This window comes from Gallinula chloropus (genome assembly GCF_964237585.1).
Source record: "Gallinula chloropus genome assembly, chromosome: 1".
NCBI classification, from domain to species: domain Eukaryota; kingdom Metazoa; phylum Chordata; class Aves; order Gruiformes; family Rallidae; genus Gallinula; species Gallinula chloropus.
In genome coordinates, this window is record NC_140085.1 from 74,455,368 (window position 1) to 74,467,640 (window position 12,273).

At 46.6% G+C, this 12,273-nt stretch overlaps 1 protein-coding gene across 3 annotated transcripts in view; it reads left to right on the forward strand.

The window, feature by feature from the left end:
- Positions 1 to 734: 734 nt before the first annotated feature.
- ITPR2 (inositol 1,4,5-trisphosphate receptor type 2) overlaps positions 735 to 12,273 on the forward strand; it is a gene marked incomplete at its 5' end in the record, with an annotated part of 263,069 nt that continues 251,530 nt past the window's right edge. For all 3 annotated transcript variants that reach the window (XM_084279428.1, XM_084279429.1, XM_084279430.1), the window contains one exon: positions 735 to 826. In XM_084279428.1, the coding sequence (XP_084135554.1) occupies positions 735 to 826 (92 nt within the window). The remainder of the gene's footprint in view (positions 827 to 12,273) is intronic.

The window sequence follows — 12,273 nt, forward strand, 5'->3', positions numbered from 1 at the left end:
TGGCAAGATTAGCTTTTGAGTTAAGAAAATAAACAAGTTGTGGTTCCTAAAGTTTGTAAGCCATAAAATAGAGCGTTGTCGTAGGCTGGTGACTGAACTAAGCGGAGTGCCACCGTGCCCTCTTGGCGAGGGGGCGGCCATGGGGCAGGGACACCATCCCACCCCCCCACTCACCCACCCCCCCACCCCCCCCATCCGGCTTTTCGGCTCCGCGCCCCTGCCCCGCTGCCTCCCTCGGGTTAGAGCCCCGGGCAGCCGTTTCCAACCCCGCGGTCGAGGGCGGCAGGAAGATACCGAGGAGTTACAGAGGAAAGGCTCTGGAGCCGCTCTCCCGGCTGGCGGGCGAGCAAAGGAGGCCCGACCCCCCCGCCCGAGGCAACGGCTCCCTTTCGTGGGTTTACGACCCCCTGGCCGGGGGTGGCAGCGGCGGGGATGGGCGGTCCCGGGAGGCGGAGGCGGGCGGAGGCGCAGGAGGCGGTGCGGCGGGACGGCCGAGCCGTGGCGGTCCGCGGAGGGCAGCGGCGCCGCGCTCATGTCAGCCTGCGCCCGCCGACGCGCAGCGCCTCAGGGGCCGCGCTGAGCGCCCGGCCCGCTCCCGCGCCTCGTCTCTTCAGCCTTTCCCCCTCCCCCTCACCCCCCCCATCGGTTTTATTTTGGTTTATTTTATTCCTTTTATTATTTTTTTTTTTTAAATGGAAGGGGAGGAGTGCGAAATGAACTGAAAATGAGCCAAAATGTCTGAGAAAATGTCCAGCTTTCTGTACATCGGGGACATCGTGTCCCTGTACGCGGAGGGCTCTGTCAACGGCTTCATCAGCACGCTGGGGTGAGTGAGGGGCTGGGGGGCTGTGCGAGCCGCGGGGCGGGGGGGAGTAGGGAAGGCGGGTGGCGGCCGTGCCGTTCCGTGCCGTGCCCGGCGAGGGCAGCGCCGGCTGCAGCACAGGAAGCGGCCGGCAGCGCGCTGCCGCCGCGACCTCGGTGGCGGAGAGGGGAAAGTAGGAAGTGATGAGCGGGGGAGAAGGGAGGAATGAGCGAGGTTCTCGCACAGGCCTGGGGCAGCCGGGCCCGGACGGCGGCGGTACCGGCGGGGCGGGGCGGGCGGGCAGGCGGCAGTGCCCGGCGGCGGCTCCGTGTGGGGCTGGCCGCGCTCCTCGCTTCCCCGGCTCGGCTCCTGCCGGGGCTGCACCTCCGGGCCAGCCCAAACCGGAATACCCAGCGTTTGCCAGTACCCGCTCTGTAGAAGTCGCCCTGTGCCGGACCCAGACGCATTAATGCGGTCGTTATTCCCAGCTGGCTGGCTCGGGCGGGGTTCTCTGGGGAGGGCTTCATTTCACCGGGAATTTCTGGGGAAGATGTAAAGGACCAAAACTTTGCTTTCTCGCTCATCGCGGTAATCGGCTCGTTAAACGCGCATCCCCCTTCCTTCTGGTTTGTGTTTGCCTGAAGCCTTATCTGCGGTCGTTAGTAATCAGATATTTAATTTCATGGGGATGCTTTTTTTTTTTTTTTCCACGAGTCACCTTTTCTCCCTGTGGGGTGAAGAGCTGTTGTGTAGCCGTGTCTTGCTTTGCTGGGCTACTCCTGCCTGCTTGGGGGGTTTTTATTGACCACTTTAAATCACCTTTTTGGAATCCGGGATAGAAAAACCACAGCGAATGACGTTAGGAATGCATTGGTGTGATGTAATACGGCTGTAGCAATATGTGACGAGGGGTGCAGTGGTTCCCTCTGATGTTGGTAGGGGAGCTGCACTAAGTATGGGTGACTGTGGCATGCCCAAAGTGAGCGTGTCCTCAAACCTTTGTCAATGGAAGCATCTCCTATGCTACTTGAATTGCCGTGATCTCTCCTTCACGAGGTGGCTGTGTCTTTCACTGCTTAAATGTTACCTGTACCTTGGGAACAAGAATTCAGCTTGCACAGGCCGATTCGCTGCTAAGTGGCATGTGCCTGGGTATCGCTCCCGTATGTTGTGTCAGGCTGCCTGTGCCCTGAGGTGGCTTCAGTGGGGGACTGTAGGGCCACGTAAAGGCAGTATTAAAATACTGACATTAAATGGCTAAGTCACTCATCGGGGTACTGTTATTGGAAAAAAGACAGTGTTCGAGGTCCTTTCTATTTTTTTATCTTATTATTATTTCCTATCCATGCTGTTCATTTAATTCATCTCTTGACAAGTGTTTATTCCATGGTTTGTTCCTCTATTTGTTAATCTTGCGCCTTCTCTGTGACTGTTTTGCCTCGGATCTGCTTTTGTTTTGCTGACTTGAGTAATTTTAAACCCTCTCTGCAATCGTTTGCTTTCTGCAACTGTTAGTCGCTGGATTTCGGCTTCTTGTAACCCCAGCGCTGCTTCTTCATTGGCACAGCTTGTTATTGAGTTGTTTGGTTTTGTTGTTTGGTCTCATTGCTGTATTCTGTTATCTGGGGGAAACTCAATTTGCTGTACTTTTCTTCTACTTTTCATTATGCTGAGAAATGTTCCTCGTTTCACCGAACATCTGCTTGTCTGGAGTCATAAACGTTTCTGCTGTGACTGATGCTTGTACAACTGCGCGTTGCTTGAATACGCGTTGGCGTTCTCGTATCGCAGTCTTGGGACCGCTGAGCCTCTCCTCATCCCTCCGAGCTAGGGCAGGGCGCTTGCCCCCGGTTTTATTGATGGGAAGCCAAGATCAAAGCTTGCCTAAGGCACATGGGAGTTCTTTACAAGGAGAAATAATTGAATTCAAGCCAACACGCGAACTAACAGGCTGTCCAGGCTCTCTTTTAGTAAGAGCCAGCTAACCCAGCTCAGGAAGACTACCTGGGATGAGGTGGGACTCCTGGGTGCATCTCTTGTTCCGAAGGAGGCCAGGAATGCTGATGTAGCTGTTTTTCAGTATAGTTGTCTTTGCTATGCCAGGGAGCAGGGCACAAGGCAGCTGCAGAGCTGGGAGGCTGGAGTTGAGGAGCTGAAGGCCTGAAAGGAGAAGTCACCAGTGGGAATGCTGGCTCTGCTGGTGGTACAAGAGCTTGGATTGAAATTTAAAGTTATGATGCCAAGTCCTGTTATCTGTGCCAGCTATAGCAATTACTGCCTTCTGCCTCTTGCGTTGCTGCAACTGCTCCAAAATAACCTCAACTGTAGGTTCAGTGAAGATGCTTGCCCAGCTAAACTCCTGCATCTCCTGCATTCCCGCAGGTCCTCTGCTCAGGTGCTTGTGGTGGCTCCTGGTGGTGAAGACAAAGTGAGATAGAAGCAGGAATGATGGCTTGCTCGCCCCATTTGGCTGATTTGGGTCCTTGTTTTATTCCTCTCGCCCGTGTGGCTTAGGGTGCTGTTTTGAATGGTGCTGGGCAAATGAATTTGTTGCTTTTGCGTGATTTAGTCTGTTGGGTAGTTTCGTGTGGTTGTGAGGTCTTGAAATCCAGCTCAGGTCAGTGACTCTGCAGCAGGGAGAGTCCTGTTTATTTTAAACTGTCAAAGGCTAATTGTTTCTTAAACAAAGCCTGAGTGAGGCCATTCTATAAATAAGATTAAAAAGTGCACAGCACCTCTCCAGGCGGGGGGAGGTCTGTCACGTCAGTGGACCTTACGCCTTGAGGAGTTGAACCAGCTCAGCAGATGAGCTTCGAGGTGGAGATTTCCAAGCAAAGGCTGTTCCACGCTTTTTAGGATTTCCTTTGCTCACTTGCTAGCACAGAAATTTTCATGTGCTCAGTTTAGGAAACCTAAAGCCAGGAGAAAGGTCAAGCTATTCGGATCAAGTGTGGGCTCAGGTTAATATCTACTAGAGCCTGAGTGTGGAAATCTTCCTCTCATGCAGCAAGGACCTCCTAGTCTAGAAGGTCAGTCCTCCTTGTTCAGGAGATGGGGTATCCATGCCTCCTGGCCCTGTGTCTGGGTGAGAGTGCTGAGTGGTGCTGGGGGAAGGCAGGAGTGCCTCACCACACCTTCCTCAATGAAAAGGGTTTGAGGGTTGCTGGAGCAACGAGATGCTGTAAACGGGACCCAAAAGGTCTGGGCACTTCAGTGAGCTGTGTGCTCCTGTCCTTGTTTCTGAACCGTTTCTTTAACCAGCTGTTGAACACAAGCGTGAAAGCTCTACTTTTAGATTTGATCCCTCTCAGTCAGAAGAGGAAACTGAACCTCGCTTCCGCATCTGGGGTTAAGTGCTGTGGTATGGGATGGGGGCAGGGAAGTCAGGCAGCGCTGCTCAATTCTTCATCCTGTATCTGTGTTTTAAAGGACAGCAGTTGTGCTCGGCTTTTTGGAAGAAGGGGTCTAACTACCTGTCTCCAGGAGGATGTTTCAGGCTGTGGTTCCTGAGTGAAAAGGGGGGCGTCTCTGGGTAATGGTACAGGAGAGGGTTTTAGGTAGGGCTCAGCATGCTCTGTTGGCTGCTGCAGGTCTCTGAATAGTTGATGTACTTGAGAGTCCAATCAACCCCTTGCTCTTCTTTCTGCTTGAATTTGGGCTCGTGCTGGATTTGGTGATGTGCAATCTGGTTTTTCCAATCTCAGGGTGCTCTGAGCTTCTCCACCCTCCACTTCCTTTTTAAAAAAGGAGAATGCTTTTGAATGTATATAAACTTATAATCCTGTACAGAAAAGAAAATGTTTGGGGAAAGGAATTTACATCCATGGGTAGCATTCTGTCATTTCGAGATGTATTTGGTTCTGGATTATATTGAGCTGCAAATGATAATGTGATTTTTTTTTTTTCCCATTTTTGAGCTTTTAGTTTGTTTTAGGTTCTGTGCAGTTGGAGACTTTATGTCTTGTGGGAGATGTGTGGCAGAGCTAAGGCAATGAATCCAGATATCTTAAGTTCTCCTAGACCTTCATCTGAACCTTGAGACCACCTTCCCCAATACTTGGGCTGTAAATGTTGGTAATGAGGTGTGCTGGGAATTAGAGCTGCTGTTAATCACCTATCAGTATAGCGAGGGGAAAAAAGTATTCTTAGTTGGAAAGGTGGAAAAAAAGTAACAGTGGCCAACATCAGCTGTTGGAAAGTTTGACGATGAGCCTGTTAGTCACCATCACCAGCTGCATTCCTGTCTCACCTCCATAAACGTGGTTCTGTGCCATAATGGCAAGAAACCTCATGGAACATAATTAATGGAGCATGCAGCCAGAGCTGCCTCCTAGGTAATATATGGCCATGGATGACGAGGAGGCTGCAACTGATTTCTAATTAACAGCAAAAAATGTGTTGTATTCGGACTCACTTCCTTGTGTTTAACATTGATTTCTCTTGAACAACTTCTCTTTTTATTCTTTTTTCTTTTTTCTTTTTTTTTTCTTTTTTTTAAATTTGTGGAAGTGTGTGCCAGAACTTTCTGGTTTGAAATTAGTATAACAAGTTTTATTTGGGCTCCTTCAGTAGGCTCTTGTGCATTAGTTATCTTCCTGAATTTGGACTTCACACACAGGCTGAATCAGCCATACTTTGTGAAGAGGCAAGGTCGAGTAAAATGCCTGTGGAACAGCATAAACCAAAATATTACAAATACCACCAAGGCTAAAAGGCGTCATCTCTGTGCGCTCAGGAATGGTGCTATGAGAAAAGATGTAGTGACTGATGATGCTTCAAACATCAGTGTACTGTTTTAACTGATGCTCTGGGTTGTTTTTTTCCCCACACCTCTCCCCTACTGCATGGAAACGTAATCTATGGTTAAAGAACAGCATATATGTCCTCTGATAGCAAATTTTTCTTCCTTGTGCCAGCCAACAAAACGTAATTAATTAGGAAAGAATAAAAATCCTGAAGAAAGTGTGAGTGGCATAATTAGAATTACTAATAATTTAACTCTGATACGGAATCAAATAATTCCTGGACGAGGGAAAGGAAAACAAAATTCAGCTTTCCTATGGGCAAAAGTACTTGTGTGTTTTATTACCGAGGTACTTTATCCTCCTGACTGGTGGTACCATTGGGATTTGACAGCTTTGATTGTGTGTTTCTTTATACTTTTAAAAATATATTTTAATACTGTGTAGGATTAGCATTTTGAGAAATAGGTTCTCGTGCTCGTCTTCCTAATGCAAAAAAGCACTGGCCTCAATTCTGCAGCTACTTTGACTGTATGCTAATATACCTGGGGAACCTAATTTGGCCCATTATGTGACACTTTTCAGCTATATGATGTATTTTTCTGTGATAACTTTCTTATGCATACAGGATGGCTCATGCTTTATTAAATACCTTCATTGATCTTACAATAAACGCCACGTAAGCGGAGATGTAGACGTATAAATACAACCCTGCGCCTCGCGTACCTTGCAGTTCAATGCGTGTATCAAAGCTTGCATCCTCTGTAATTACCCACTCACATTAGCAATTAGGCACCGCTCCAGCTTTGCCATTTATAATGAACTTATTTTGATGCTCATCTCAAATATTCCAACAAACAGCGCTGCCTTTAAATAAACAATGAGACAAAGCTTTCCACAAAGCGCCCTTATGGGAGCGCAGCGAGTAATGAGCCCCGGAGGGGGTTTGTTTGTTTCAGGCGTTTGAACCCGCGCAGGGAGCTCAGCTTGGGTGTGAAGGACGTAGGATTAGGCTTAATTACGGCATTATGATTTATGAGGCTCTGCGCTGAAGTGTAATATCCTCGGTTCAAAGAGCTCAATATCAAACAGAAGCGGAGAGAAAATTGGGGTTAGGGAAGGGACCAATTGGTTTAATGTGAAAGCGAGTTTACCCGTAAGCTGTGTGGTAGCAATGGGAATAAGGGAGGACTGGAGTTTTCAATGGAGGGAAGCAGCGTGGCTCTTACAACCTCTGCAGTTCTCAGCTTGGGCTACGGGTAATGCAGAGAGTAGTTGGGAAAGAATGGGGAGATTGTTTAACTCGCATGACTTTAAGTCTGATTTAACTTCCCTTTACATAACGAGGGGATTAACTAAACCATCTTTATATGGTTCTCGGACTCGCTAGAAATGAAGGCGATCCTTTATTTTAACCGTGCCACAGAAGAAAGAGTCGGATCAACCCCTGGCTTCCCCAGCTTGGAGCACCTTCTCATAAGAAGCACATGAACCTTGGCTCTGCTGCACAGCAAGGTGTTTGAAGGCTGCTGCCCATCATTGTTCGTGGTTCAGGCTGGTGCTGCTGCTTGGCTGAAGTGTGAGACTGTTTGCTGGGCAACAGCACAAAGCCACATCCCCTGCACGTGTATTTAGTGTACTGCAAAGTCTGGTTTTTTGCTTGCTTTGGAAGGCCTGTTACTTCTTGTACTCAAAGAAGACGGGTGAAGGTGAAGTGAGGCCTTAATATACTTGAATAGGGATGCTTATGGGGAAAAGGAGAAAGGAAAATGAATGATAGTTTGGGATTTTACTTCTTTCCTTGTCTCTGTCGTATTTCATCGCTTATTCAGAGATGCATGATTTATGTTAAGGACCTAAACCCCATTATAGCTGATTCTTTTAAACCTTTGTTTGTTATTTGTATGGTATTCTATCTAATTACTTGAATTAGTACTTCTACCACTACACAGATCTGTAGACACTGCCTGACATAGGTCCTGGTTTCACCTGTTTATAGTGTTGCTAAACCTTGGTTTCTTGGACCCAAGGCAGATGCCTGGGGCGGAATGTTTTTCTGGGGAAAGTTTCATGTAACATGGCATTTCTGAGAAGAAGACAAGCAAAAATGCATGTTAACCTTGTTTTTTGGTTTTGGGGGCTTTTTTTTTTTGTTTTGCTTTGCTTTTTTTAGTTTAATAAGAGGGATCTTGCAGCTGTGTGTTGAGAAGCCTTCCTGAGTTGCAGCGTGGTCTTGAGACCCTCTTCTCCTCCAGCACAGAGGGCTTCTCCTTCCCTGCCCCTTTGGAGACTTGCCCAGGGTTTGACAGCAGTGAGTTGCGGAAGGGTCTCATTCAGGTCCCTGCAACAGTGTGGGCTGTCTCAGTACCTGCATCTTGCTGGAGGGCAGTGGGTGTTACATCGCAGGGGCAGCTTCTCCTCTCTGCTGGCAGTGGACACCAAGAGGTCCCCCTGCCTGCCCTGCAGCTGGGTGGGAGGTGAATCGCTGTTCCCAGGATTTCCCGATTCTTTTTCTGGGGGGCGCAGGACAGGTTTGGTTGTCCAATCATTTTGTGTTCACTGTCTTTGGAGAAGTAACAATAATTTCTGGTTTTGCTACCTCAGTTGACTTCAAATATGAAACAGACTTAAACCAAGAAATTGCATTCTAGCAAGGTAATGGTTCTGATCACAGAACTGGAAACAGTTAAAACAGGAGAACAGCAGACAGAGGAAACACAGGCTTAAAACCTACTTGTTATTTATAACTTACATTAGGCATTGCTTAATTGAGGTTTTTGGGGACTGTTTTGTCTGTGGTAGCCAAAAGATTGTCAGAAGTACTCTTGTCACTCCAGTGCTGTCTTTCCAGCTGTCATCCTGTGCCCAAATCCCTGCCCCACTTCCTGCGCTTTTTCGTTTGCCTTTTTTTGATTGAATAGCAGCAAACTTTCATCCAAAGCATATAATTTAAAAAAACATGTCTTATTTATAGCTTCATAATAAAGGAAAGAGGACTCTAAGGTGTTGAGTGGTCTGGGCTGGCTGGATTCTGTGTGGGTGCTGCTGCAGTGGCCTGCAGCGTGCTGGACTACGGGCCACCCCGTGCAGAGATCCCTCAGCGCTGGCCCTTCTGCTTGGGTTTGGGTTTGCCTTCTGGCTTAGCATGCTTACTGAACCATCATTCTGAACTTTGGGCAGATGTTGCAAACCGTGTCCATGAGTGCTTTTGCCCCCTCTTCTTTCTGTGTCTCTGGTTCGGGGAGTCCTTTAATGCTAGTGGGAATGCTTTGGAGCTCGGCAGCTTGAGATGCTGGCTGTGTCTGAAGCTGTCCCAGCCCTTCGTGGCCTTCACAGGTACATCACCTGAGCAGGATTGTCCTTGTGCTGCTTCTGCTGCCTGATGAGTGTCCATGGGGTTGCTGTAGGTTGCAGAAAAGAAAGCGGGGAAAATGGTCTCCCTTGTCCTTTCAGTGGTCTCCCTCGCTGGCCTCTGGATGATGGAGAGCAGGGAGGGGAAATGGGTACAGAGGGCTGTGTTGGTGAATGTAGGGTGAGAAAGCAGCAGAGCAAGGGTGCACAGAAAGAGGTAGGTGTGTGTGGTGGGGTGGTAACTGCTGTGCATGGTCTAAAAGGCAACATGTTAGACGGGAAGTAGGGCTGAAGAGGAACAGAAGAAGATGGACAGTTGCTTCTGGGAGTCCCCTGCTGACAGAAAATAGCTATGAAAGCTACTGGCAAACTGTCTTCCTTCTTTTCAAATCACTGCGCGTGGAAGAAAGCAGCTTGTCACTGCCACAGAATACTTTGGCATTGCAAATGGTGGTGCTCTGTGCTGAGGCTGGTGTGATCTCAAACAGTTGAATATTTGATTACCTTCTTTCCCCCCAGGGTTTTTGATGTTCAGGAGAATGCATCAATGATGCTGCCTTCTCCAAGAGAATGGCTGAGTTAGAAAGTCAGTTCCTCAGGAAGAAATAACAGTTTTAAGATTGTCTGTGGTACCTTATGCAATTGTTTGTGTAAAAGCACAACAATCCTTGCTGATGTGGTCATGGATGTGGCTGACTTGTTAAGTGCAGGCAATGTCCAATGCCTCTGGAACAACTAAGGTTATGTTTAAAGAATTGTGGTACTCCAGAAATCTTTCATTTGAAATGCTCCTTTGGCTTGTTAATACCACAGGAGTGAGGGCATGGAGTTGAAATTTATATGAAATTACAGAAGAAGGCTAAGAGCATATCCAAGTGTGGTTGTTATTGTTTGACACTGTAAGTTAAGACACTGCTATTAAGCTTACTGCGCCTCTTCTCAGCACAAAGAATTGGTATTAAAACAGTAATGAAGTTTTTGTTCTTTGACCTCTGGGAGATAAAAATCAATGTCATTAAAATAAAGTCAACAAACAAACCCCAAGACAAGGGTTTTTATGTGAATCTCAAAATACAGAAACTTGTTATGATCCAGTGCTTGGGCAGCTTATCTGGATTTACTTTTAGAGGCTTGTTTGAATTTCAAACAAGTTTTTCCTTTCCTGTACTTGACACAGACTGAACTGAGCTGTACTGAACATTGCAGAGGCAGCTGAAATCACCGGATCAGGAAAACAACTGCCTGGCCCCACATTTTTATACCTGCTGCCCACAGTTAAAAGACAGCAACCTGGTTCTTTGGGATTTTCCTCTTTTTCGGTGTAAATGTGTGCTGGTATTGCTGTGTGGAGAGCAGAGGCTGGCCAAGCACAGGAGGCTCCCAGGCACCCAGCTGCCTGCCTGCCTCCTGACGCTGCTTTGGATGAAAGCTGGAGGAGCAGCACGCACAAGCCGCCAAAGCATCCCCAGCCACCCCGGCAGGACAGGTTTCATTTCACTGTGGGGAATTTTGCCTGGCTCCAGTGTGCATCTACATCCTGCTGCCTGGGAGATTTTGTGTAGTTGTGTAATCTTGAGCGCTGTGATGTAGAAAATTTAACTAGGCAGCTTTAGAGGGCAGCTAAGTGGAATGTGACCAGTGTAGTTTTATCCTAAATCTTGCAATACCTGGCATTATTTGTAAATCCCAACTCCCAAGGCTCTATGAATTTCAGATATTCTCAGCTTTGATTTAAGAAAAAACAAGTTGCTCTCCCTTATGGATGTGGGAAAAAGCTTGAAAATAGGAATGTTCACAAGTGAAAGGTGTGTAAGGAGTGCCCAGAGTTTTCTTCTGCTAAGTTTCAATCCAAGCACATGGTGTGTAGGTTGGGGGGATGACTAACTAATGGTATGTGAGTGCTTGAGGGTGCAAACAGGGCTTTTTGCATGACCTTGTTGATGTAATTTTAAAGTTAGCTGGGTTTGCATTTCTGATCGGCTCGCCAGTTGCTCCAGATAACTGAATCAGTAGTGTGCTATGTTAAAATATTCCAAGTCACCTTCTAAATCTAGTTAATATTTTTTTAATCATTCAGAAACAGTAAATAAAGAGAGAAGGACTGGATAGCAGTTGTGAAAACACTGAGAGCAGACCTTTGTACGTTTGAGCGGTGGGAAATGTTGAGATGCATCACTAAGCAAGTTTCATTTCCCAACCAAAGAGTAAAAGCTTTAAGGCTGCCTTGGAAGGCAAAAAAAATTTCCTTCATTTAAAAAAAAAAAAAAACCAAACAAAAAACCCCCTGTCCCAAGTGACAATGTTGGCAATACTATTAGTAATATTTATTTTGACATCTTTGACATCTTGGAAGATTTCCATCCTAAAGTACCGCCTTTTGTCAGTAGGCTTGGTTTCAGCTGGAGGCACTGTCCCCCTCCCTCATGTTTGTGAGGGTGCCAGCCTGTGGACTTCACCCCTGCTCCAAATTGAGCAAACAGGGCCTGATGTGTTTGACTCTCTGCGGACTGCTAAAAAGTCAGGGTTCAGTGAAGAGTTTGGTGGGAAATCATTGTTCTAAAACAAAGTTTTACATCAGTTTTGCTGCTGTAAAAATCAGGTAGGGCCATGTCTGTAATGCTTCTCAGGCTGAAGACAGATTTCAGTGGAGCTTTAGGGTTGAACCGGTTCCCTAAGTAAGGAACTGATGTAATAAATATTTTGGATTTTAGTGTTGCTGTAACAACAGTGGAGTACTTCAGTCAATACCAGAAGCTCAGATTTTGAATAAGATTTTCATGTATCTCTACAGATATCTGTTCATATCACCACTGTTACTGTAGCGTGTTATTTACAGACCACATTAAGAGTATTAGAATACAGGAAAAAATAAATAATCTTTGCCCTTAAATGATAAAAGTACAAAATAACATGCAGAAAATTTAGTGGATATTGTGTGCTAGTTCTTTTTTTCGTTTTGTTGAGGAGGAGGTAATAATTTATTTGTCAGGATGTATGTTTGTTACACATTACTCATTCTTTTCTTCAGAAAAAGTAACTAACAAAATAGGGGCAAAGGTTCATAACATTATTTCCTGTATAGATGGTCTGAGCTGTAGGTCCTGTGCCTGCAAATTTGTAGATTTATGGACTGCAAATGTCAAGAGGCATTTAAAAAAAAAAACAAGAAAAAAGGTGCTGAAGAGAATTCCAGTTAAGATTTTTATTTCTTGGGATAGATTTTCAGGAATATCAATGACTAGATTAAGATTTGGTCATGGATCCATTCAGAGGCAGGCATCCGGCTCTTCAGAGAGGGCACTGCTGTGGGCACTGGGCAGGTGCAGAATTTGGGTTAGAGTTGTGCTCAGTTTGTGTTAGCAATGACTTCTCTTGCAA